The sequence below is a fragment of the Semicossyphus pulcher genome, unplaced genomic scaffold, assembly GCF_022749685.1.
Source record: "Semicossyphus pulcher isolate SPU_LCO1_2020_fin unplaced genomic scaffold, fSemPul1.0.p SCAF_18, whole genome shotgun sequence".
NCBI classification, from domain to species: domain Eukaryota; kingdom Metazoa; phylum Chordata; class Actinopteri; order Labriformes; family Labridae; genus Semicossyphus; species Semicossyphus pulcher.
In genome coordinates this window covers 9,718,305-9,746,190 of record NW_027211691.1, presented here as the reverse complement: position 1 = coordinate 9,746,190, position 27,886 = coordinate 9,718,305, and the positions used below count along the sequence as shown (strand labels likewise).

The 27,886-nt window shown below is 41.2% G+C and overlaps 2 protein-coding genes across 2 annotated transcripts in view; one reads left to right on the top strand and one right to left on the bottom strand.

Annotated features, from left to right (window-relative positions):
* Positions 1–2,812: 2,812 nt before the first annotated feature.
* On the bottom strand, positions 2,813–7,814 carry gdap1 (ganglioside induced differentiation associated protein 1). The gene is made up of 6 exons (XM_069667394.1): positions 7,633–7,814; positions 6,784–6,976; positions 6,061–6,231; positions 5,832–5,926; positions 4,670–4,784; positions 2,813–4,527 (listed from the first exon to the last, which is right to left on the bottom strand). Exons 1-6 carry the CDS (start codon positions 7,792–7,794, stop codon positions 4,175–4,177), a joined length of 1,089 nt encoding a protein of 362 aa, XP_069523495.1. The 5' UTR covers positions 7,795–7,814; the 3' UTR covers positions 2,813–4,174.
* A 1,238-nt stretch (positions 7,815–9,052) lies between these two features.
* Positions 9,053–27,886, top strand: part of jph1a (junctophilin 1a) — a 37,177-nt gene continuing 18,343 nt past the window's right edge. Inside the window, exons 1-3 of the mRNA XM_069667604.1 lie at positions 9,053–9,105; positions 9,225–9,727; positions 11,916–12,684. Of these exons, the coding sequence (XP_069523705.1) occupies positions 9,349–9,727; positions 11,916–12,684 (1,148 nt within the window). The 5' untranslated portion in view covers positions 9,053–9,105; positions 9,225–9,348. The remainder of the gene's footprint in view (positions 9,106–9,224; positions 9,728–11,915; positions 12,685–27,886) is intronic.

Genomic DNA, 27,886 nt, shown 5'->3' with positions numbered 1-27,886 from the left:
TTCTGTTGCCGTAAATCTTACCGCATTGTTCCTATTCAGTAATGTTTTAACTCATCAGTTTCAGTAAAAGCAAATCTATTACATTCAAAATCCCTGTTAGTAATCTGGCCCCTAAAACGTTTGACAGCTTTTTTCCGAGCGCCTCGCTGGTCCTTATTCTACATCTTGCAATTCGGCAATGCCGCAAATCTAACATTTATAAACATTGTTCTGGCCGGGACATTAACATGATTGATCGCTCATCAGGAAACTTCTCCAAATTGTCTCAAAAGTTACAGAATTAGTCTAAGAATATAAATGGCCCGCGACTCACATATTAGTAAAAGCCAGAGAATTGAGCATTTATTATTACAATTACTGGAAACATGTCCTTTTAATGTCTTTGCTAATTAATCAAACCTGCAGCAGCTACAGTAAACAGTTGACCTTCTGTTTAGAGCAGGCCTGTATGGGTCTGGCCAAAGTGTTTCAGGACTCTTAATACGCTGTCAGATTTGTCTAATATTACATGACATTGACTCTGCAACAAAGGAAAACTCCTCTTTGTTTTGCTGTTTGAGTGAGGAGAACTTTGCCCGATTACTGCGAACCACCTGTTGGATTATAAACAGAATAGCAGGCTGTCAGGACCAATCACTTAAACAATACATAACCATGTCCAGCTCGAGTATGAGGTTCATTTTCTCAGCAGAATGAATCGCTTCGGCTCCGACTGCGGCTTCAATATATCGCAGTCCACTCAAAAAGTAATTAACCAATGTTTGGATATGTTTACATGACATGCATATCACCCTGCATGTTGTAAAAGTAGTTGTTTCAAACACACAGTGGCTTACAGAGCATGCCCCCTCCCTCTGGAGTATGGGGTGGGTGGTGTTGCCCCCATCATTTAGAGAGGTGAGTGTTTTTGAGGAAACACTGCCCTCTAGTGGGGACAGGAAAATGCATTTGAAAACTAGTTTAATGGCTGAAGTAGAACTATTTAAAATAATCAATTGTATATACGACAATAACTATTAATTATATAACAGGAAGTTCCGACCAAGTCATTTAATTGGATTTCATGAGGGCTGATGTTCAGTACAACAGCACTGGGACTTTTCATTGCATGTATCATCAGCTGCAGGAAGTTCTGAAAACTGTTAATTAACATTGCAGCAGAAGGGGGGGTTAATCACTAATGGATCAAAGCAACTCTCAACAGACTCTTATTTTATTGGCTTGCATGATTAATGGAAGCGGATTCATGTAGATAACTGATACATTTAAGTAGCTGATCTGTGGTTATTGTAGACATACACAAAGTAACAAAATGTTTGTGTTGCTTGGCAACGTCCAGTTCCAGTCAAGTTGTGTGACTAGTTGTTTTGTTAGAGCCAAATGAATAATTAAATAACCAAAATTATTATCAGTTGTTTGTTATTACTTTTAACAACAATCTGCTGCATGCAAAACTGTTGTATAAAAGCAATATCACACTCGAGGTCGTGCTGTTGTACTGAATATCAGCACAGCTGTGATGCGGTTAATTTGAGAGTCTTAGCCGTGCTGATATTCAGTACAACAGCACTGGGCCTTTATTTGCATGTGTCACTCCATGGCAGCACAAGGGGGTTGTTCTTGAGTGATCAAGCTGGTACCTTTTTAAATCACAAAGCAACCGTTAACAGACTCTTATTTTATCGGTTTGTATGATTAATGGAAACAAACAGATACATGTAGATAGATGATAAAATTAAGTAGCTGCTCTGTGGTAAAGTGAAGCCATACACACACAGTAATGAAAGTGTAGAGTAGAGAAAGTAAGTGACGTTAAATGAATGATTAAATAAACAACATTATTTTCTGTTGTTTGTTATTACTTTCAACAATGTAAAACTGTTGTATAAAAGCAATATCACACTCGAGGTGGTGCTGTTGTACTGTATATCAGCACGGCTTAGATTATCTGATAATTAACCAAATCATAGCCGTGCTGATATTCAGTACAACAGCACGATCTCAAGTGTGATATTGCTTAAATAAAAATGTGTTTCACACACAGCTATTATGCATATAATAAACATTATGTGCTTTTTAAAATTGGCATTTAATAGCATATAATGTCACTCAAAGTTGTCTTTTGATAGTGTTTTTAAAATCACACCATGACTCCCTCTAAAAGTCTTCAGTGAATGATCTGTATGTATACAAAGGCGTGTATTAAGCTTTAAATGAGGCACTTGAAATGTCACTCACTTTGTCTCTGAAAAACAGTAGATTTTAATATATTTGCACTTTATTTATGGCTTTGACAGTTACCCCTTAAAATGCCACCTGTGTGATATAACCTTCTAGCAAAAATGATGTCATTTCAGTTGCCATTTGCAGGGGTATGATTTTCCAGAGCTAACACACCAGTATGAGCTTATGGGCCTTTGACAGCTTGGCCTCGCATGTGGCTTTAACACGTGTGAGGCATTTCTTCGACAGCCGCACAACCCAGCCCTCTGGACGCTGAAAACAAAGGCCAGACTTTGTTGAAAGGTCTCGCGGGGTCTCTGTTTTATGTGAGTCTGAGCTCACGTGATGAGGAGTTAAATTAAAGCTGAGGAGTATGTTAAATGTCAGTGAATGTTGGCCTGCAGGTTGTGACTGGGCAAACAAATTACTGTGGATGTTGACTTACATCCAGACCCTGGGAAATTTGATTAGCGCATGTTTCCCTGTAAAATCCTATAACTTTTAAAACCTTTACGATGTAAGATTATGCTGAGTTGTGAATTTTTAAAGCTGTGCTCTATTATATTTGATTGACAAAAAGCAGTGCAGGTTGTTTTGCAGGAGTTTATTTTCAGACTGAGGCTGCATGTCATGACCGGAGGATGTAAATGAGATTTGGAAAGCTTTCTTTTAACTGCTGCCATTATACAAATACATCATGTCAAACAATCAGGACAATAAAACATGAGTGCAGGTGTTATAACAAGGAGTTCCTACAGATCCTTTCTCAAATGTAGACCCCCAGTTTTGACATACAGTACTTTAGCTGCTAGGCAGATCTGGTCACAGAAAGCAGCTGCAGGCTTTAACAGCCCTTTCAAAAATTGTAACATGCAAATGTGGACAACAATGGGAAAGTAAAAGACTTAAAAGCACGTATAAGACGAAACATATCCGGCTCGTCATCCTGATTAATCACACATATCTAACCAGACTGGTGTTTTTGAACATTTCTGCCAGTTCACCTTTAATCATGTATTCCTTATATTTAGCAAAGACAACTTCAGAAAGAATTCCCTTTCTTGACTTAATTCATTTATTATCTTCTTCCAGACTGCCATTGATTTCCATTTTTGTCACAACACATGTATTTAGTATATTTGTGGTGCAAAGGGTACATGTTTTTTTGACATCACCTGCAAGCAATGGTGCATTCATGTGCCATTACATTGATCGTAAAAACAAACTGCCTGTCTAACTTCCATAACATAACTTACTAATACGCTTACGTTTTGAGCATGGACTGTATAAAAAGATGGACGACATGACAGCTTCCTAAAAGTGAAGCTAAAACATTGTGAGCGCCCCCTGCTGACTGGCTGCAGTATAGGTCATAAAGCCCGCCACCTCCATGTTAACAGATGGGACATGAGTCAAACTATTAAATCAAATTACACGCCAAATAAATGTTTCTCAAACATGGTTTCTGCCATTATAGTTAGTTCTCATCATGCTGATTTACGTCCAAGTGTTCATTTTTCTGACAAGTTTATTTTTAATTAGTTATTTGATGCTGATTCGCGCATCACAGGAGCTATTTTGGCATCAATTTCGTACAAGAGCAGATGGAGACGCCTCGTCCATCTATATATACAGTCATTGGTTCTGAGCAACAAAAAACACACAAGATATGATAACTGTGATTTGAAACAAATGGCAAAACATGTAAAAAGGCCAGTGCGATGCAGAAGTCACACTGAGGATGGCTAAAAGTGCCTTTTGTGCAACCAGGAAACAAGACTATAAAGGTTTGTTTTACTTTCATATAATATCACTGATGCCTGCTGAATGGTTTAATCCTCTATGATTTTAAACTTTGAACATTTTAAATCATAATATAATCTACATTTCTCATATATTTCTGTGTTTTTCTACATCCCAGGTCCCAAATTCAGTCTTAAACCCTTCTCAGCTACCAGGAGACCGTCAGCCTCTTCTTCATGTACAGAAAGGCGAGGTATGTAGCTCCTCCTAGAATACCTATCAACAGAGTGGTGCCCACAATAACCGGTGCATTCTTCCTGGCCACGCGAAACGCCACAGGAAGGACAGCAGAGATCAGGATGTTGTTGACATGGCCCAGCACTCTCCTGAAGGCCGGACGCTCCACCACACGCTCGTAGTACGTCTCCAGGTTCACACGGTTACCGTTGCCCCAGTAGCGGCGGGAGAGGCCGAGGAACTTGAGGCGGTGTAAGGTGACTGCCAGGGAGACGTCGGCCATGCTGAAGAAATCGCCGCACAGCCAGGAGGGATTGCCTTCCTCTACGAGAGGAAGAGGACAGAGAAGGAAACAGAGCATGTAAGAACGACAGATTACATCACATTAAAAATTCTACTTCAACTTGCTGATGTGTTAAATTTCTTCCAGTCATAAACATGTGTATATCGTTTCGTGGTTGTGTACCTGGTGTTTCTTCCACCCTCCTCTGCAGCTCGGTCTCCACCTGGTCCATCACACTCTCCAGTTCATCCAGAAGCTTCTTCAGGTACTTCATGTTGTCATGGTCATACAGCTTAGACTGCAGAAACATATTTATATGTGAATGCATTAGCGCACATTTATTTCTATAACATTGTCAACTGCAAATCATGCAAAAGAAGGCTTTAACATTTTCAGGCTGGCTGCCAAACTGTGTTATACATAAAAAGGTATCTACGCCTTCATTTTATGCCTTTTTAAGGCTGATTAATTTGCCATAAAATTGTTGCCATAAAACTGACATAATACTGAAAAAAAGCATAAATTTCACTCAGTGGCCTGCATAATCAAAATCTACTCTTTCAACTGTAGTAAATTTAAGAAAACAACCATTTTGAGTATCTGTTTACATACCAGAGTTTATAGGGATTCAAAGTATCCATATAGTATCAATATAATAAATTAAGTTACAAAATATTGTATCTTAATGTGCGATTTTAAGACAGCTTAGCCAAACCAAACAAGAATTCAACTTCAGTTCAGTCAGAAATATAGCCGTTTGAAGGCAGTTATTGCTAATTTGCATGGTTAGTTAGCTTTAGCACGTTTAGCAAGTTTAGTTTTAGTTTGTTTTCAGTCGTTATTGTATTTAGCTACCGTCTCATTTAGTGATGTGACTTAACGAACTAAACTTCTGAGATGTTGGCTTATCCAAATGTGTTCCTATATTTGACATAACAGTGTACTTGGGGGAGAAATTGGTAAGTACATTTTGGCTAGCCATGGCTACCATATCTCACTAGCTAGCTTACATTTGACATTGCTCTCTTGCTTTAGCTTTCTACTGTAGTTAGCTGCGTCTCTATGGCAAAGAGTGCCATAAGAGTGACAGGGGATTCTTAAGCCAAGACATTACCTAACCTAAGAGTGCAGTTATTACTGGGCAGCAATAAAAAGCCAAAAAATAAGTATTTGACTCCAAGAAGTCCAGTCTTTACTCAAGCTAGTCCAAGCATGTACCTTGTTGCTTTGTGTGTTTTGGCTGTGTAGGCTAGCATGGCTCTTGGAGTGTACCACCTTCAGAGTAAATCACAAAATACAACAGTTTTGCTCAATTGGCAATCCTCGAATTTAATAACTTACTTACTTTCAAACGCCTCTGTTTGGCTACATAAGCATCTTTGAGCTCTGGGTTCTGCTCTGCCAGTTTCTTCAGCTCAGTCTGTGTGTTTCCGATCTGTGCTGTCAAACACAAAAACAGCATCATATTAGAGAGAATGAATTATTCTGTTACTGTCATTATTACAAACTCTATAGTGTAAAAAGGCTGTATTCAACTGTATATAACTACTTCAGTGCCTCCCAGCATGTCTTACATCGTATACATGTGGCGGCATACGCAGGTATGTGGGAGTCCACTGTGATCTCTGGGTGGAGGATGCAGCCATGGGTGTAGGCATCCATCTGTAGTGAGTCCAGCAGCTCTCTGTAGTGCTGCACTCTGAGATAGTATGTACTGCCCTCTTCAGGGATGAGCTTGGGAGTGCCTTAAGGAGACAAACAAGTCATGAAAAGAAAGGTGCAGACTGTCACTATATTTGTACATCCAAATAAAACAGAAGAAGAAGTAGAATAAGAAGTGATTTCTGCCACAGCCAATAGAGAAATAAAGAGTTTTATACATGGTTGCCTCGATGATAATACTTGTGGAATATGATTACACTGAAAAGCTGTCTTTTTAATGTTACATTCAACAAAAGGTACTTAAACGCATCGTTCTTCTTACCAGATTCTCTCTTCTTTTAAGTCAACTGGATGAAACCCTTAGAACAAAGTTATCATGGATGAGGGAAGAGAAACCAAGAAAGAATGGAAAATTAAAATAAATGATTGAATGAGAAAAATCAACAAATTCAAAATTAAACAAATTCAACAAAATAATAAAAAATTAAAACTAATAATGTGTCAAAAAAGGTTTGAACAAAGAACGAAAGCACAGTTCAAGCTGAAGCTCATCTTGTACTTACCCTATATGCCCTATATGCCCGACTATATTAAAACAGCTAATGAAAGTTTGGGGGCTTGCCAAACAGTCTCACCTTCATTGAAATTCTGCTCCAGGTAGTCCATGATCTGTGTTGGGTCACAGATGACGTTGTCATCATGGACTAGGACTGGCACCTCACCGGTGGGATTCAGATGCATGAACCAGGGTTCATTGTGTTCACTGAGAGGAAGGCTCACATCATACTCCTCACAGCGCAAACCTTTCTCTGCTATGGCCAGACGCACCTGCAAAACAACAACCATGACTGTCAAGGTTGGATGTCTTAATGCTTGTACCTGGGGAACTTTAAGTACTTGAATCTCTTATTGAATACAACAAAAACAAGCCATGCTAGGTTTCATAGCAACCCCAGTCATTTAAATAGGAGTAACAACGACAACAAACACATGTATCACAATGACGACACAATGATGAATGATCTTGATTTAAGTAGATTGATTTATGTAAAATTAGATCTTGTTTTTGTGTACTTTCCCTGGAACCAAACAGTATATGTTTTATAAATAGTATACATTCTGAGTCAAAAAAGAAAAAAGTTACATCAATAAACAAAGTTATTTTTTGGCAATAATGTATGGTTAGTGAGTTCCTTTCAGAACACAAGTAATAACGGTGTCCACAGGTTACTAGGATGTCTTAATGTCCACTGTATTAGGAACAAGCACCATTACACTGATATAACTACATAGGTATTCAAACCTAATGAGGAGCTGTAGTTATTAAACAGCTAACGTGTGTTGTACATCATTTTTATGAATTAAGACTAGTTCTGTGTGGGTAACATAAAGCTTAAACCGCCCCGTGCACCATACTGCTAATTAAACCTCTAGTGAGGAGCTGTTCATTGAATTGTGGTCCTGAAACGTAAAGAGACACTTACCTTCTGAGAATTGAAAGACTGCGTCCAGTGATACAGCGTTAACTTTGACTCGCTTTGCTTCGCAACTGTAGTACATTGCTGCTGCACATCTTGTTCTGAGCTCGGCTCTATGAGAGCTGCTTTCTCATCTTGGGCTTCGGCAGGGCTGGCTTCGGACGCCATTTTATCTGTTAGTGTTTTAGGGGACAAGTGAGGACAGCACACCACAGGACAGTCGACAAAACGCACCCCCTAGCGGCTCGGAGTGGAACAGTAATCCTCACATAATATTGATGGAGTTTCTTACAAACCGCATAGAAAAAATATGCATTAATTTAGTAAAAGGTACATTAACAGTTAATGAAAACGTTCCTTTTTTCTTCTTCTTCTTCTTCTTCTTCTTCTCGTTGTCGTGCAGCGCCGTACTTGTTGTTTCCGGTTGTAGCATCCATATGCTATTCAAATTTAAATTTTTCTTATTAACTATTAATTTTCTTCCTTATGCTTATGTATATTCTCGCCAGAGACAACACGGTCTATATAGGTAAGTTCGTGAAATTAAAAATAGAAATACACAATGTTAAAAAATAACAACAGACAAGTTACATGCAACCATACTTTGATATTTAACTAAACACATTACGATACCGTATCAGGTCATATTCAGCTGTGCAATAACTGCATTTGGACAGCAGAGGCCGCTGTTATCTATTCCCTTATTGTGTAAAATGATGTGTAGTTCTGCACAGGCTGTTATTTCCAACCCTAAAACAAAAATATAACAAACATTGACTTGTATTTACTTATATTTGATAATTAAATTAATTTATTTTCCCTTTTTTTGTTAAGTAGATCTTGGAGAGGTAATGCAGTCCTTAAACACGTCACTGCTAATTAAAACTGTGTTTCAGATGAAGCCTAGCAGTTTTAATAATTATTATTTTTATATATTTTTTTAAAAGAGGTAAGACAGTATAGGCCTACAATAAAAAAAAATGCCACAGTTTAAAACAAGAGAAACGTTACACTATCTCATTGTAATATTATAGAAAATACAGGCTGTAGATATTTCGAGGATTAATACTTAATAAAGCTGTATAATTTTTTCTTTTACATTACCTCACAAAATAGGCCTTAAGAGTATTATTATGTAACCAAGAATATCAAGCACATAAGCAACATAAACTCATGATAATGCATTATGGGAAGTTGTCATGTGAACACACCTGCAAAGTGAGGCGCGTTTTTAGAGGTCTAGTGGGGGTTTGCAAAGAAATAAAGGTACCTTATTTGAAGGTGGGTTGAGGCTTTCAGGCTCTTCACTGAGGTGGGAGAGAGAGAAGAGAGTGGGCGGTCCCTCGGGCGTGACGTTGCGATTGGCCCAGTGTCTTTCTTTAGCAGGGACTCGACGCTTCTCTCTCTCTCCCTCTGTGATCAGTGGGTGAGAGGGGGGAGACGAGCAACACACAGCGGAGAACCCGGCGTGCGCCTCCGGTAAATGACGCCCACCATTCATACCTTTACACTTACCATTACGCATGCCTCTTGTATTGCATGACAGTGTCTGGAAGTGCCATTCTCTTTCCTCATCCTCCTATTTTTTGCTCCTCTAGTCATCTTCTTGTCGGCTCATCCTTTCATCATAACACCGGTCCTGGATCCCCCAACCTCGGTCCTGGAGACGCCTGAGTCTGCAGCAGCAGCGCACGATAGGCTTTATTTCCAGCCTTCATCTGAATGACGGGCGGAAGGTTTGACTTCGACGACGGTGGCACTTACTGCGGGGGGTGGGAGGATGGCAAAGCCCACGGACACGGCATCTGCACCGGACCCAAGGGCCAGGGCGAGTACGCCGGGTCCTGGTCTCACGGCTTTGAGATAGTTGGGGTGTACACCTGGCCCAGCGGGAATACCTACAAGGGCTACTGGTCCCAGGGGAAGCGGCATGGGCTCGGTGTGGAGAATAAAGGCAAGTGGATGTACCGCGGGGAGTGGAGTCACGGTTTTAAGGGTCGGTACGGTGTCCGGCAGAGCCACAACACACCTGCTAGATACGACGGGACCTGGAGCAACGGGCTGCAGGATGGATATGGGATCGAAACTTACGGCGATGGCGGTAAGAAATCTTATTTTTGTGTGTGTCGCTTTAACAGAAGTGACTGATAGTGTGTTATGCAGCCTGTGTGAGTGAGGATGCTCAGACTCAAACTGAGGGAGGCTGATGGAAATACATCTCCATCTGATATCATCTGACTTGATGCTGAGATTGCGCACTGCGCACCGTGGTCAAGCATCACCACTAACTTCCCCCACCCACCCCAAAAAGAAATCCGACTTACCACCCTGGTGATGTTAACTTGCTAACTTGCTGTATACAGTTTAAGAGACTTGTTCTTCTCTTATTCCAATGCCTGCCTCGTTTGGCAACTACTGGTTGCTCCTCATATGACAGTGGGAGGAGAGTTACTCCTGCTGCCAGCCCAGTGGCACCAAGTCCCTGCTAGAAGGAGTTTGGAAATCACAGCAAATCCGCCTGTATGGAGTCAATTATAGTCAGACTATCACCCACTCCTCTGATGTGTTGGCACATTTGAACCTTTGTTGTAATAACACACCTGTTTGATAGTGTGTCTTGAGCTTAAATCCCTGCATTTGTTAACGAAAACAAACTTTTTCTCAAGTGCAAATGTCAATACGTTTAAAGAAAGTCCACAGAGGAGGTGCCTCTGCATTTTCCACTTTAATATATCTTCATAACAGTGCTTACAATACAAAAAAATACATCTATCATCCATGCATTCAGCCATGTTAAATTACAAAACGGATATATTCTTGGACTTTCTGAATTTGACAGCTTTAATCTCTCTTAATCGGTCATGTGTGACCCCTGTGATCAGAGAGCAAACATCCTGATCGGCCCACAAACACACGCGCTCGCAAGCAACGCACAAGCTCTATTACAAACAGTCCTCCGTGGTTATAAAACATCCTATTTGGCGTGGTGATTTGTGAGCATCATATCCCCTAACGGAGGCCTTATGGTGCAGGATAAATGCCTCACATATGACAGTTACAGAGGGGCCGGGCTTGGGAAATCAGCTGATCCTAGAGGATCTACAGAACATCTGGCCGTCTGACCCTGCAACATCCTGATGACTTGATCTGCAGGGTCACCGATTTGAACCGCAGCGCAGAGCCAGCCTGTTAATCTCACACTGTTTATCCATCTAAATTCCTGCCCGGGGGCTGGTATATCATTTTCTGTTCTAGAATCAGACCATTATGGCTTATTTTATTGTGTTGGTCAATGAGATTGGAGTACTGGATTAACAAGCCTTTTTTATTATTAGGATTGGGATTGTAATATGATGCTCTGAAGAAGCTACAGTAGGCCAGCACATGCTCATTGGGCTCAGCAGCACCCAATGGGATTAATGAAGTATTCCTCTCATTATGTGACTCATAGCGATTCCCTGCCGTCAGAGGCAAACGGTGAATGTGCCTACTGTCAGTGGGGGAGTTAGAGGCTGCCTGAAAATAGGCTGAGTGATTCACATCCATCCCAAGTGATCCTCGGTATCAGTACCTTAATCAAATCTCTGTGATTGAGTTAGTTATGCTCATAGTCCCGGATCTGTGGGGAAGGACAGAAAACATTTCATTGGCCGACATAGTCTGCTGCACCCCGACAGCAAGGCTCCCCTGTGTTAGTGCTGATGTAGAGATTAACTGTCCGACAAAATGCAAGGTAGAGGAAAAAGAGAAACCTTGTCAATGAGGCCAAAAGTACCAAAATACGCACAACATCGCTGTTGCTGTGACCATAAATGTTTCCCTGGTGTGACTTTAAAGCCTTCGCAAAACAAGTTAAGGTAGTCAGACATACATGTCGTCGATGAGTCAGCTGCTATCTTTGGTTAAGGTTCCAAAACTTCCCTCAAGGAGCACTTTAAATTGTTTTCAGTGTTTCTCTCTTCCTCGAATAGTTTGTGGATATTCCCACCCTGCAGATATTTTCTAGGCTTCTACACTGTTTCAACTGCTTTAGATAAAAGGCCGTCCCTTTTTTGGAATTGGGCCCGGTGAGACAAGCAAACTGTACACACAAGCAACAACAACACAGACACACACACACAGGCAGGCAGGCAGCAGTTTCAATGCTTTATGATGTCAGCCAATTCTCTTCTTACTCTTGATTAGTAAAAGAGACGATGTTTATCAGAAAGTGAGGCCTAATTAAATTTCTACTTTATAAAATCAGATGTACAGAGTGACTCTCTGACCCATGTCTGCCTCTCCCTCAGGTACCTATCAGGGCCAGTGGATGGGTGGGATGCGACATGGCTACGGCGTGCGTCAGAGCGTTCCTTATGGCATGGCCACAGTTATCCGCTCTCCTCTGCGTACCTCTCTGGCCTCCCTGCGCTCCGAGCAGAGCAACGGCACCGTCCTACAGGACCTCTCCTCCCCCGCAGACACGCCGACAGGCAGCCGCGGCGGCTTCGTCCTTAACTTCCACTCAGACAGCGAGGTCGTCACCGGCAAGAAGAAGGGCCTGTTCCGCCGCGGGTCGCTCTTCGGCAGCCTCAGGCAGTTGCGCAAGTCGGACTCTCGGACCTCAATCTCAAGCAAACGCAGCTCCGCGCGCAGCGACGCCGCCATGAGCCGCATCAGCTCCAGTGACGCCAACTCTACCATATCCATCGGTGATGGCGAGCTGCCGGATGAGGACCTACCCCTGGAGGACCACGTGGATGCAACCACGACCGAGACCTACATGGGCGAGTGGAAGAACGACAAGCGCAATGGATTTGGTGTTTCAGAGCGATCCAACGGGATGAAGTATGAGGGAGAATGGCTTAACAACAAGCGCCATGGGTATGGGTGCACGGTTTTCCCAGATGGCACCAAAGAAGAAGGGAAGTACAAAAATAACGTGCTGGTTCGTGGAATAAGGAAGCAGTTGATTCCTCTTAAGAACCCCAAAACCAAAGAGAAGGTGGATCGAGCTGTGGAGGGAGCACAGAGGGCTGCGGCCATCGCCAGGAGTAAAGTGGAAATAGCAGCTTCCAGGTACCTTGTTTGTGTTCATTCATGCTGCTGTATGTTCATGTGGGTCCATGCTGTGTAAACACAAGAAGCACAGTGCGGGCGTTCTTAGAAGATATTTTCCCCATGTAAGAGTCAGGGGTGTGGCCTGTTTGACGAATATCTCCCGAGTGATTGAAGGCTCAGTTGTGTGTAAGTGGAGTCCCATGACAACAGCGGCGACCTTTATACATCATCGGCAGTCAAGGCTTTTGTGTAGCCAGTGTGATCATCCCTGGAAAAGGTTCTGTTTCTATTCTCTGCCCATATCTTTCATTCCCAGGGAGAGGGGTGAGGCATCTTGTGTGAGTGTGCGAGAGAGCGATTCGTGTGCCTATGATTTCACGTATAGCCATACCTGCGTCGTGCCAAGTGCGTCTTGTGTGCCCAATAACGATACCTGCTCCTCCTGCCAAGTGTTGCTCTGATGTGGCATCTGCTCTTTAACAGGTGGATGAGATGTGACCTTTTCATTTAAAGCCTCCCTCCTACTGGGACACAGTTCAGCGTACGCAGCATCACTTTGACATCCTCTGGTTTCATTGCATCAGGGAATTATTAGACGCAGGACTGTGAGGATGTGTACAAGCTGTGAAAAGGTCTCCATGCAATCACGCATGCTTTGATTTCTTTGTGTGTCTCTCTCATGAGGTGAACATGAATTTGCATGCATGAAAACACACAAACACACATTTATAGGATGTGGAAGCAAAGACATTCTTATTGTATCCCCATCTCTCACACACTTTTAACACAAAGAATATGGGCGCTAACACTTGCATACAAAGAGTGGTAGTTATGAAGCAATTAGTCAGTCGATCAAATAATTAAAAGAAACATAATGAACTATAATTCTTCTTAATCAATTAATCAGTGTAATTAGTGTTTTATCCTGCTGAGAACAGATTTAGTACAGTTTTATAGAAGATAAGTGTCTGCAGCCATTTTTGTAGTTTTTAGCATGCTAACATGCTGATATCTACTAGGTAAATATGTAACTATTTTAGTTTAGCTTGCTAGCATGCTCACCTTTCTAATTAGCACTGACCACATGTTGCAGGTATTTGGCCATAAACCAAAGTATTGGACTAAAAATTTGACCTGATGATGCTACTAGTTGACGTGTTGAAGGATAACCAAACTTCTTACAATTCATCCCGTTGGGAAGATGATAATTTGAACCAAATTTCATGACAATCCAACTTGTTGTTGTTGAGATATTTTAACTTCAGACCAAAGGAAATGTCAGGGGATCTTCAAAGGTAGCATGATTCATCGTCTGGGAACCACAACAAAGTTTTCATGACAATCCATCCAGTAGATTTTTCGGTGTTTTACCAAAAAAGTGATGGAAACTGATGGTGCTCAAGTTAGAGTCAGTGGTTCACCAATGTCTTTCAAATTCATCCTCTGAGCACCATGAATATCAATACCAAGATTCATGGCAATCTATCTAAGAGTTGACCTCATAGTAGGGCTACACGATTATGGCCAACGTGATAATCACCATTATTTTGATCAATATTGAGATCACAATTATTTATTAATTTTTTAATGTACTTTCACATTTAAATAAACATTTTGTTCTAAATCCCAGCTCATGTACAAATTAAGACTTAAACTTAGCTTCTTTACCTGAATTTGGTGCATCCTCTAGAGGTTAAATGCAATGCAAGCTGCATTGGTAGTTTCAATGTGTCATTGAGAGTTGGGTGGATAAGGTGTCTTGCTGTTATGGATGACTGACTTGATGCTGGACGAGGACGGGGAGTAGCGACGTTATTCCTCTTGGCCTTTATACACTCGTCACACTGCACTTTGTGTTTGTTTTTTCAGCTGGTTGAACAAGTTAGTTGTGTTGCTTTGCGGTGCAGACACAGGTTATTTTTTCTTGCTGAACCAAAATCGTGATCGGGACGAATATTTGATTAATTGTGCAGCCCAGTACTTTAAAACAAAAACATTATTGCCGTAATAGACGGAGTGTAATGGTAGGGTTGATCCTCTGGGGATCATGAAAGCCACTACAAACTCTCAGTGCTATTCATCTGTTACCTGCTGAGACATTTCACTGAAAAACATAAATTTAAACCCTTTGGTTGTACTTGTTAAAAAATCAGGCGATGACCAAAACTAGACGGGTTTATGCTCTGGGGATCCCCTGCACAAGATTTCATGCTAATTCATCAAACAGTTGTCGAGATATATCGGTCCAAACCAAAGTGGTTCACCGAGCGTCAGACTTTGCAATCTATGGAGTCACATCAAAATGCTTTTTAGACCAGCGAAACAATCATAGCTGATAACTACGTGCCCTGGCGATTGAAAATGGGTATCATAATTTCAGCATTGTTTAGCATGAATGATTAATCCGGTGATCCATTTTTCTTTGAATCCACAAATCTAACCTATTTTGTCTGATGAAATGAAACACACACTCAATATTATAAAACACAATGAATGGGAGTATTCTGACTCCGAGCTGAACCAAGCCATTTACAGTAATACAGTAATAGCAGGCTCTATGAATAGCTGCTTTTACTATAATATCCCCAAACTCTCTTAAAGCATAATACATCCTATCCAGCGTAGAGAGAGGGGGAGAGAAAGGGCTTAATTCTGCAGATTTCAGGCATATAAAATAAAGATTACATAAGGTGGATTTAACATGATAAGTACTCAAACTCCTGCATACTGTTTGCTGCACAGATAAGCCCCCTCTAAAGAGAAACCTGGATGAAAGAAAGAAACACAACGGTGCATTAGAGCAACAATTCACAGCAGAAGAAAGCACATGACCTGATGCATGGCGCTAAGGCAACAACAGTATAAGCATTCAAGCTGCTACAAAGTGTTAATGGCAGCAAACAAGGCCCCCTGTACTGTTGTAAGTGATCAAATTACTGCCGGGTACTTGCCGCTCCGTCATGTGCTACTGAAAACATCCTATTTTCCTTTTAAGACTGTTTTTGTGCTGTTAGCTCGGATGGCAGACTGTGACGGTTGTGTGTAAGCAGGTTATGTAAGTCTCATTATACAGTGCATGGGGAAAGATGCACTCGTATCGATCCAGCTCTGGTCACATGACGCGCTGTCTTTGGATGTGGAGTGTACCCAGCGGATGCACGGGGAATGAAGGGAGGGCTGGTGGAAGTAAAAATGGATTGAAGTGAGAGACCAGGGGGGGTGAAAGTCGATCGGATAAGACGGGGGGGGGGGGGGGGGGGGGATGCGGTCACTTTGCTGAGCGAGATGTTTCTGGGGAGTCTGATCTGAAAAGAGAGCAGAATTTAAGAAAAAAGAAGGGCACAGAGGACCCGACCGGCCCTCCCTTGCGCAGAAGAGCTATCCCATCAGCCTCCAGGGTGGAGCTGATGACCTCACGCTCTCGATCAGCCAATCGATACAGAGCTGGCGCGAGTCGTGCGGCTGTGACCCCCATTCACTGTTAGTTTGTCAGCCTTATCTATGTCAAATGGACTTCTACACACACAGACGCGGTGTGCTCTTGTGTCCGTGTGTGTATTTGGGCGTGTGTGGTGTTGTGGTGTCAGAGGCCTGGGAACTGAGATAAGTGGCCGTGCCTTTGAAACGTTTACCGTGTCATGATGCTTCTCCTATAAAGCCCTTTTGTTACAGAGCAGCAGTTTAGGTGTCCTGGTGGCTCAGTGCTGTGACAGTATACACTGTAATCTACTGTAATGGCCTTTAGTACACCTAAACTTTCCCTTTAACTTACTGTGCTGTCTCTTAAAGGTAAAGGTCTTATAGTGAATTTCTACTTGTCTGAGCTTCTTTCAAAGCATAGTGTTGATTTTCTATATTGTTTTACCGACCTGCTTTTCTTAGCGTTGTAGGTTGGGAAAGTGTGCATCATCAATTTAACCTAAGGGTTTGGGTTAAAATGCCAAAACAAACACACCGTCAGCCAGCCCATGCATGCAGGCCAAGTGTGTGTTTCCATTTGATTGCACAGTTTACTCTGCAGGCTGCAGTGAAAGGTTAACCAACACCTAATATGCAGGTCCTCCAGATATGGGAGAGATATTTATATGATTCTTTTTTTTCTCTTTACAGTAATCAGCAAAAAGTTAAGACTAATGGTGTCCAGGAATGTCTGGAGTGTTGACCATCGTATCAATTCCCGGCATGTGAGGCCATCTGAGGCCTGTGTGTTTGTCTCACCTATGTGTAGTTCTCTATCGTATCTCTAGTCTCTTCACTCAAAGAACCAAGGTTACAACGTAACCAAGCGATTCATTGCTGAATAACTGGATAGATCCTGCAGTTATAATATAAAGTACTGTAAAAAAAAACAAAAAAAAACATGTCGACAAGTTATTTCAACAATATTACAATTTATTTTCATTCAAAACACACAAATTACAGCCTACCATCTGTTTTCGCCATGTCGAGTTTGCAATCCTCCTAGCCACTGGTGCTGTAGCTAGCAGTAGCTGGCAGCCTACGGTAACGTTGATTGTTGTGAGGGTGGCGGCTGCACTGGCGAACATGACGGTGCACGTCCGTGACGAAGCGTTAGCATCAATCAAGTTAGTTTTCCTCGCTTAAAACAGAGAGGAAAACAAAACTGGTGCATATTGTAAATAGGAGACGTCGTAGTGGCTTGGCCACGGAAACAGTTTAATGCAGAGACGTGGAGTCACCACTTAATAATCGGACAGCGCCATTGTCTGGGTAAAATACCGTAACACAAAAACATACCCCTTTCTGCATTTTATACTGGTATATTGATCGCAGCCAACTTTTTAAATGGAAAAAAATGTATTAAAAGCGCGTCTTATACACTGAATTTTGCGGTAATACTTCCCACACCTGGCTGTATATGTGTGCAGCAGATGTCTATAGACAGACAATCATTAACCCTGAAATAATCAACAAACATTTATTATAAGTGCAATAACTGAGTATATATCTTAATGATGTATGATGTACACTAACTCTAATTAGACCTATGATTATTGAATTACTCTGCCAGAGGTAATTATGTGATTCTTAACCCGTAAAATATGCTTCAGGATCACTAATTGAATGTGATTTAAAATGTGATATAGGAAGGACATGTAAGGGTGTAAAATTTCTCAGACCTTTAAGATGCTTCTTTAACCTATAATTAATGTTGGAGTGGGGGGTATTAATTAGCTGTATTTACTGTAAAAGTAGGCTGAAAGTAGATTATAAAAAATGTTTTAGCTATTATTCAAGACTTTCAGATATATCCGTCAAATATTTAGGAAGCTGTACCGAGGACTTTTTGTATGTCCATGGATTCACTCTTACACACATACAAACACACATTTAAACACTATCTATATGCATTCACTTAATCAGAACTCACTTCCCTCCCCACAGAAACACCTTACACACATACACACACAAGACAAATGCATACACTGAGGGTGCATGGGGTGTCTGCTGCTCTGCTGGTGTGTCAGCAGTGAGTACTGACTAAATAAGGCAAGGCATCAGTTGGCTTATCAGCACCAGCCAGGAATATATACCCGTCCCACCACTGATATAGCAGCCTGCCATCTCGCTCACACTATCATCTCTCCCGTGTCTGTGTGTGCATGTGTGTGTCCATATAAATGGGAGGAAGAGATTTTTTAGAGAATGGGAGAAACTGTGCGTTTGGATGTGAGAGGTGAGATAAGGCTGCTATCATTTGGCAAGAGAACAGAGAAAGTGTGCGAGTGTGTGGTGCGTTTGAGTCCAGGGGTGTTTGTTTATCACCTGCTGTGTGATGACCTCAGACACTCACCACCTGCCCTTTTTGGAGAGAGTTATAGATCCGCCTGTGTTTCAACATGTGAACAAAATAATCCCAACCCGAAGAACATCATGTAAGATTCTGTTTCTGCAGTTCCTCGATGCTGATGACTTCTTCTGCTCCAAATAGGGGCACAAGGGTTCATTTTGCCTGCTTGTCCCACCTCTTATAGAGAAGAAGTGGCGCCACACACCTTTCAGAAGTATGTCAAGTTGGTCGTTTTATGAAGTGACAAAATGTACAGTAGCAACGAGCCACGAAACCTATACTTACTGTAACTGTGGGGAGGACTGCCAGCCGTCTGAATCACTAGTTAGAGTAGTGCAAAGCACACCATACAATATATTTAACCCATGACAAGTCTTATACTCATGGAAATGTGAACACAACATTTATTGCTGACAGAATCAAACACTCACAACATGTACACACACACACATAAAATACCCGGACACATGTGCGTCATGTTATCTATTACAGTCAAATTAACGACCGGAGCCATCTTGTAAAAATAAGCTATAAATAATGGGGCTATGCAATGCTGCATGCATCATGAGTTAGTGGAGTTGTTTTATTAAATTACAGCGTGTAATCTAATCTTATTCAGTACTTCACCACATTAGCCTTCTATAAAGTCATAGTTAGCAGCCCGAGAGATGTCAGTGGATGTAACCCTGTAAGCAGTATTATACCAAAAGGCTAATGACTGAGCTATTGTAGGCTTGTAATATGGGAATCATTCTGAGTGTATGTCATGAGCATTAAAAAAAACACTAGTGTTTTAAGTGTTAGATTTTAGCCATGCTAGCAGTCTCTGGAGATTTCACCGATGATTGTTTTGTCCAGACTGAAACATCTAAAAAAAATTCAGGGTGGATTGCCAAGAAGTTTTGCCATCAGTGGGAACCCGACAATGTATCCCAATCATTCTGATGATTCGATGATTTTTTTTCTCTTACGCTGAAATATTTAGTTAGCATTTGTGTTTTTAAGAGGAATGACTCAGCAACTATCAAAATGACTGCATTTATATGTTGTATTTATGCCCCCCTTGTTGTTACTTATCTAATTGGCATATTTATTTTACATTTGGTGCCATTATCAGATCAAACTTTGTGTAAATACTACTAAAACAAATGACATTCTATCGAGTGCTACTGTACTTGCTAGTAGCTAGCTTGTAGACTGCTAGCACAGCAACACACTAAACTAAGATGGATAAAATGATGTCTGTTAAAAATCGTATTCTTATTTTATTTTCATTTGAGGCCTAAAGAGTCAAACAACACTACAAATAGCACATGTTAGCAAGCTAACGTTAGCACGTAGCTCAACGCCCCCACTGTAGCTAATTACAGCTTCACAGGCCTGCTAGCATGGCTGAAGACTTGTTGTTTAATTACTACACAGCTGTATCTGTAGTAATTGACACATCAACAACGAGGACATGTAACCTATCAAACATGTGGCTTAATTTTGGTGCATTTGCTGCTGTAAATACACACAATGCTACAATACTTTATCTCAGTAAATAGGAATGATGTAGAAAGAATTTGGAGAAGAAATAAAAAGGATGCATTTTCAGAGTGAGCGGAAAAGGCTATTTTTCTCCTCACCCCCTCCTTAATATTTCTTCTCCCTGGTGGGAGGCATTGGAAAGGCGAGAGGAGAAAGGAACATTTTGGCAGAAATAATCAGCCTACAAGTCCAGCAGGAGGACATCACACAGAAAGAGAAGACTTGAAAAGGGAAAGAAAGTGTCCATTTTACTGTACGTGTAAATAAAGCTTGAATTGGATAGATTTCCTGACTTATATTTACACTGTACGAGTGCTTTGTTCCCTGGAGAGTAGAGGAGAATAGCCTGTGGGAAATAGCTGTGTGTAAACGTGAGTGTAGCGCTGGGCTGTGTCGACAGCGGTGGTGATAGGATTGGGTTTCACCGACATGCCTTTACACTGTGTGGCTGTGGTTTGTAATCTCTCTGAGAATGGTACATATTTCTGCTGCTTCTCAAGAAAGGCTGCGATGAGTCAGGCAGGCAGGCAGGCAGGCAGGCGGGCGAGTAGCAGGAAGAGGTGGTGGAGGGGGGAGTCATGCGGAGTCCAAGGCTGATATAAAGAGGTTAACTCATGTAGTGGTACACCTGCAATCATTAAAAATTTAGATGTACTTCTTGTGCAGAGGCTTTACTCTATTTCCTCCACATTGTGCTCTTACTTTATAAAGAATTTTCTACAAGACCGTACTCCTTTCATTATTAAACAGTGAATGTGATGCACTGCTTCTTTCTTGTAGTGCGTCTTGTCGCTGTTAATTTATACATAACGGGAGGATGAGAGGAGGAGTCATTGGAGTGAGTTAAATATTGTATTAGACACACTGTGATTTCAGATGTAAAGAAATGAAGAGTGCACGGTTCAGTAAGCTAGATCTCCAAGGAATTCTGTGTGTTAATGTGTGCGTGTGTGTGCGCTATCCTCCTGAGAATTTCCCATGACATGACAAAGAATTAGGTAAAAATCTCAAATGGCAATGTGCCATCTTTTCTAACTCAATGCACCTGTTCAACTGTAGTGAAGTCATCAGTCAATATTGCAAAATGTTAGCATCAATGACTACTGATGAAGTAAATTAAGACTGATAAACTATAAGACTATAAAAATTGCTAAATTGCCAAAAAGTGACAAATGACAAAATCCATCTCAAGGGGCTGAATTGAGATGAGGGTCTACGAAGGATGGGTAATTTGTAGCCTGCGTAGACCGCCAAGGCTCAACTGAAACGAGATGGTCTGGTCTATGGAGGATTTCCTGTTGTTCCCGCCCTAACCATTGCGTCACAAATCGCCGCCCCTGTCGCTTAGCAACCGATAGCTAGCTGAATAACTAGCTCACATAACTAACGTTTAGTAACTTAACTTAGTTATTTTAAAGATAATTTGTTTTAAGGCCCCTTTGTTTTTTTAACATTTGTATCGCTAGCTATTCACTAGCTAAAAGTGTATTCACTTTTACACTTTGACTGCTAGCGAGGGTAGAGTTAACAGTATCATGAAAAATGTCTTACCTGCTACTTATAACCTGCTAAAAGATAAGCTAATAATTTAATACAACCTCTAGGCTTAAATAACATTTTTAACTCATAGTCTTTTGAAATTAACGTTTGCCATTACGAATAGCAAGCTTGCCACCTAGCTAGCTAATTATCCTCTAATGTGTGGACTGATAAAGCAGTCAATTCATCAAACTGAGTGGCCCATATTTCTAAGATATCTGTAGCTGTCATGTTTTGAGGGACGTGTGCGAGCCAACTTTTCATGGGCACTCAGTCATCGAAACTTTGGTCATACAGAAGAGTCCAAGGTAGGGAATAAACCAAAATATTGTCCACAGCAAATAGACTGACTTAGAATCAATAGGTTAGTCACTAATAGAAGTATTGTTGACTATAAATAGATATTAACTGAAGAGGCTGACCATACTTTTATCCCTAGATTCACATTTTTTAAATGCATTTTAACCTTCTGTATTTTGGAATTTGGGTATGTTTGCATATATTATGCACAGGGGTGGGTATTATGCATAAGGCTACATCTACTATCACATAACTTATTTTATATTGCATTTTAGTGCTACATGGTGATTTGTGCAGCAAGTTGCTATAACAACAGTACAACAGAAACTGACACAAACTATCTTATCATCATAAAATTGTTGTATTTTTTTATCAATCGACTAATCGAGTAACTGTTGCAACACTGATAAAGATTATTGCTTTCACATCATTTTTATATCCACACACATTTAATATCCACATCATCAAAGATCAAGAAATAGTACCTGTAGTGTCTTTAAATGCACTTATAAAGAATGTTAGCAAACCCAGCCTCAATAGTTGCCATCTGCTTCCTTAAAAAATGGGTCTTTCAGTTTGTTTTGACTGGAGCAACTCTTAAAATGTTTGTTTTTTCCGGTTTGGATTTTTATTTTATTTTTGTACCTTCTACCAGAGCCGTGCATCTTTAACCTCTGGATACTAATGTGCCCTGCTAAATCTGTTCAGCCACTCTGATTGGCTAGCTAGGCGGCTTTGACTCCAGATGTTCACGGATTGGATTAGGGATGTATCACTTCTCCTGTTGTTGTCAGAGTATTGCTTTTCCACACAGAAACCCTTTTCGAAGCATGCAACCACTCTTGTAATGACACGCATGGATGACACTGTATGTGTGGCCGTGTTGGTGATGCGTTTCCTGTTGTAGTGAATCGGATTAAATGAGGATATTTCATCTATCAGTGTCATCTTTTTACAGTATTCCATTTTATTATATTATTTTACTGTTGCAGAAGAAAAAAGTTGCATCATGAGACATAATTTTCTTTAAAAAAATACTGTACTTTTTGTGTTACTATGGTTGTTGTTTTTGCACCTCTTCCACTTACTCCATGAAAGACAGATCCTGATTGCATCACAGTTTTCTCGCCGTGGGCAGATGTAACCTAACGCTAATGCTCCTTTGGCTTTGCACAGCCGAAGGAAATTGATGGTTGTGTGTGTGTATATGATCGTGTGTGTGTGTGTGTGTGCAGACACTCGGGTGAATAGTGGCAGGAGATTGGAGGAGAGAGAGTACAGACCATAATTAAAACCATTCCTTAAGCTCAAGTGGTTGCCAGGCAATGTGACCTTTACTCGCACAGGTTCAGCTTCGGATGTTGAGCCTCGTAGTTAAATGAGACGCACCATGGAGCGGCTGTTTGTGTGCGTGCGTGTGTGTGTGTGTGCCTTCCTCTTTGTCATATTTACACTACAATCTATGTTTTGTTTATATGTGTTCATTTTAGTGCGAGATTACACAAATACAGTAGTATGTAGTGCTCGTTTGTTCATTTGCAAATGAATACAGGCCAGATGCCTCGTTGGACAGCTTGCTCAAGTGTCTCTGCTGGTTACCGTGGTTACTGCCTCATTGCCGTCATCATCGTGTCAACCATTTGTTGATTTTCTTCATGAGGAAGTCGAGTGAAGAGGCGTTGTTGGTTTAACATTGTGTCTATTCATCCTCTAAGGCTCATTCGACGGATCTGGTTCCAGATTTGTAAAAGATTTATGGACTGTTATGATCGAGAATCACTGCAGAGTCACCTCAGTGTGTCCTTTATTCACACCGATTCCTTTATTCCCTGTAGACCTCATTATGGCACGTCTTGCTAAGAGTCCTTCTTTTCAACTTCTAATGAAGATTTGAGTCATTTGCATGTGAGGTGGTTTATATTTAAAGCTTCTGCCTGTATGTGTGTTTGCATGTGGATATATTGGAGATGTCTGACATTTGCATAGTTGTGTGGCGACATGTCTTCATTTGCATCAGTGGAGCTCTGGGTGTGCATGTGTGTATCATATAGAGACAGTATGTAGTTGTCTGCTTAGTTTGAACGCAGGTTACTTTGACTCCCTGGTTAACAGCGGCTTGTGGATAAAAAAAAAGACACAAAAATAAGACATCCAGTGTTTCATCTTGACTTCAGAATATTTACTTCATATCAGTATTTCCTCCAGTGCTTAAACATTTGCTTTTTGATCATCAATTCTCATCTAAATAAAAAAAAAAAAAACAACTCCATCCATCCATTATCTATACTGCTTATCCTTTTCAGGATTGCAGGGAGTTCTGGAGCCAATCCCAGCTTTCATTGGGCGAAAGGCGGGGTACACCCCGGACTGATCAGCGGTCATTAGAGACATCATCATTCACGCTCGCATTCACACCTACGGGCAATTTTAGAGTCACCAATTAAGCTAACGAGCATGTCTTTGGACTTTGGGAGGAAGCCGGAGTACCTGGAGGGAATGCATGCATGCACAAGGAGAGCATGCAAACTCGACAAAGAAAGGCCCCACCTGGGCGAACCAGGAGCCTTCTTGTGCTAACCACAAAATATGAAATATTACAAGATATTTAATTGGATTTATTTGGTCTCTGAGAAACGGCTGGAATTTTGTAGGGATGCACAGATCCAACTATTTTTTCTCCTCATACCAAATCTACTAACTCATCTCCTTCATTGCTAAAATTCCTTTTTTTTCTTACTGCAACTCATTTCAATCAATATAATGTAACTTTTATGTATGTAAATTTTATAATGAGATGGACCAATAAACTATTTAACATGGATTGAACATCAACCATCTGGTGGACAACCAATTTATTAATGTGGAATTGGCAACCCAAACATTTAAGAGACTTATCACCTGTTTTTTGAGCTGGCAGCACCCACAATTTCAAATTCAGAGTGCTTCTCACCGGCGTAACTGTTGCTAGGTTACGAAGGTTGTGTCGCGGCACTGCTTTCCTTGGTAGCGACCGGTAAGTCTGTTTTAAATCACTCTGAATGCTTAATATTTGCTTTTATCAAGGAAATTTTTGCATGAGATAAATGTCAGTGAACGCCAGGATTAGTTGAAGAAAGTTGACATCTGAAGTCCCGCCCCTTTTTGATTTTTATTGGTCAGTGAGGGAGAAGTGACATTGACAGGCGCGGCAATGTTCCAAAGCTACTTTCATCTGAGAGCGCTGTGAGCACAGCAGCGATGTAGGCCTAATGCTGACACCGAGGGCTATTTGCGCTGAGGACGCTGAATTGCTTTGGTTTTGTATAGAAAATAGGCCCGTTAGTGGACACAAGCTAATGCTGTAACCAAAATATATAATAAAAGTGATAATTACAACTGTTCTCAATTTGACTTTGATATCTGTCTCCTTCTCGTCTTACAAGATACTTTAGCTTTAAAGTCCTTTAAAGCTTAGCTGTTTCAACAGTTAGGTGTGACTTAGTGATGTTAGCGCTGCAGTGATCCACAACTTTAGTCAATGATTGTCATTCATAACAATTCTTTTATTAAATGTCGGTAAAATGTCGACTGTATGAGATCAAGATTTTGGAGTGCTCAAGGTTAACTCAGGTCAAGGACCTTAAGATGCCATTCCTTAAATACAGCTTTTAAACGGCTTTAACGTTTTCGCATTCAGTCTCTTATGATTTTGTTTTGGCTTTAATGAGCACATATGGCGTTCTGTTGGCTTGGTTTAATAGTTTCTGTTCCCTCATCCACTTCTTAGGATCGTCTGCTTATCGCAAAATGAAAATCGTAAAACCAAATCGCATCTTCAAAAGCTCACAGATACTCCATCCCTGTTTTTCTGCCGTGTGTGGTTTAGCCACCATCGCCCCCCCCCCTCCCCCCTCTGTGTCATTAGGCGTATCAGCTGTGGCCATGTTTCACCAGCAGTGTTGACACAAAGAGCACGGAGCAGAGGTCTGAATTCCTGCCATTGCCCTTCACCAAAACCAGAGGGATCATCTCAGAGAGGGATTCTGTGTCACTCTCTCAGCAGAGTCATGTCAGCACTCAGAGAGGAGCGTATCAGACCTTTAAACCTATCTGAGCACTAATATGTGCAATATGCATCTTGAAATAATCATCAGAATATGCTTTATCGTTTCTGAGATGCACCTATAAACATTCCCATACTGAAATCCCGATGCACAGGCTTCCACACTAACACATACCTGTATCCGTGTGTTTTTGGATGGAGGCCAGGTGGAGTCTCGGTTGAGGGCAGAGCTCCCGAGTAGAGAACACCAGTGGGAGATTAGGTCTGTTTGTAATCCACTGCCAAAAATGTTGGTGGAGTTTGGGGATTTTTTCCCGGTTTAATCAAATAGTGATTCTACTCATTCTTCTTCCCAGAATTGGAGTCTGTTTGGGTGCTGGACTCCAATCTGTCCACCTGCCAATTCAGCCTGTGTATCATGAGTAAATGCGTTGTTTGGTGGTAAATAAGGGTACCTTTAATTCTGAATCTGTACAACATTAAACTACACATGACACGAGAAGACAGGTGACACCTTAAATTTGATGCCAAAGCTATGAGTTTGTTAGCTTAGCCGATGTATCGTTAGCCTAGCTTGACTCAGACTGCAGGAGTTTTAATATCTGTTTGTTATTGCTTTATTCCTCCGGCTAAAGGGAGAAGAAATCTTTCCTAGGACCTTTGACCGTACTGATGTTGGCTAGATTATCTTGTAATATGAGGGGTCAAAGATCCATTCATTTTTGATATTTAGGATTTAAAATCTGACTGATAATCCCAGTTCTTTCAAAGCAGAACCACAATAGCCAATGAGAGTGAGGTCTACATGGAGGCAGAGCAGCTGACGGGTAACATTCTAGCCCTGAGGCTAGTGTGAGCTAGTATATTACTGTTAACACATATTACAACGTACAATTCAAATTACACCTCCAGTTCTGAGAGACCAGCTCCAGTCATGTTTAAAGACATAAAATGCTCTGCTTGAATTAATAATAAATTGTGTCTGATAGGTTTTTATCTGTATTTAATTACCTTGTAAAAATCCTCCCAAAGCATCTCCTCCTTCTCCCTCATTAAAAATTCCTGAATCTGCATAGGCCCCGCCCACTATGCAAATTTCCAACCTCCCTCTCCGTCGCGAAAACAAAACACGTCTCTGCCGTCGTTTAGTGGCAACTTGTTGAAACTTAGCTAGCTTGAAATGTAGTAATTAGTCGACGTTAACGTTACTGGTCAGTAGTGAGTTTGCAAAAATTGCGATGGCAGTTACAGCTGGCTCGCACATCGCCGAAGTGGTTGCCATAGGTTACACATAATGATATGCATAGCGTCACCCCATCCATTAACGGGATTGGCTCCTTAGGTTTGTGACGTCTCAAAGCTGCCAATCTGAAAACGTGTTGTTCGGCCTGTCCTTGGTACACTGCTGTTTAAAAGCAGACAGGCCCAGCAATGGAGATGACTGCTTATGTTGTCCCTGATTTTTCTTGTAGCACATGAGAAACACTTGATTTTCACTGGAGAAGAATAGAGTTGACTTCTTTTGTCTTTTCTCACTTCAAATCATTGCTCCAACAGGTTGTTGCACCACCTCTGTCTCCATTTTGCTTTCCTATAAGATCGTGAGAGATTAAATGAGATCACGTGAGGTGGTACGTTGCTTCCTCTGACGCACATGATAACCTTAGTGACATCCTGTAATGTGTTGTGCCAGATTATTTTGCTGGTATGTGTATTTTTTTAAACTTCAGAGCTACACTAGCCACGCTTTTGCTTAGCTAAGCTAACCTCCTGCTAGCTATAGCCTAATCTTTAAAGGTAATGTTTCTTTGGCCTTTTGCTTTTATTGATAAGACAGTGAAGAGTGACCTCAGTGAAGAGAGAGAGGGGAGGACATGAATCAAAGAGCAGGTATCAGCCGTTCTAGCGAGGACTTTGCCTCTGTTTATGGGGTGCAGCTCTACCGACTGAGCTAAACCAGCGCCCCATGACTGTAGCCTTTAGCATATTAATATGAG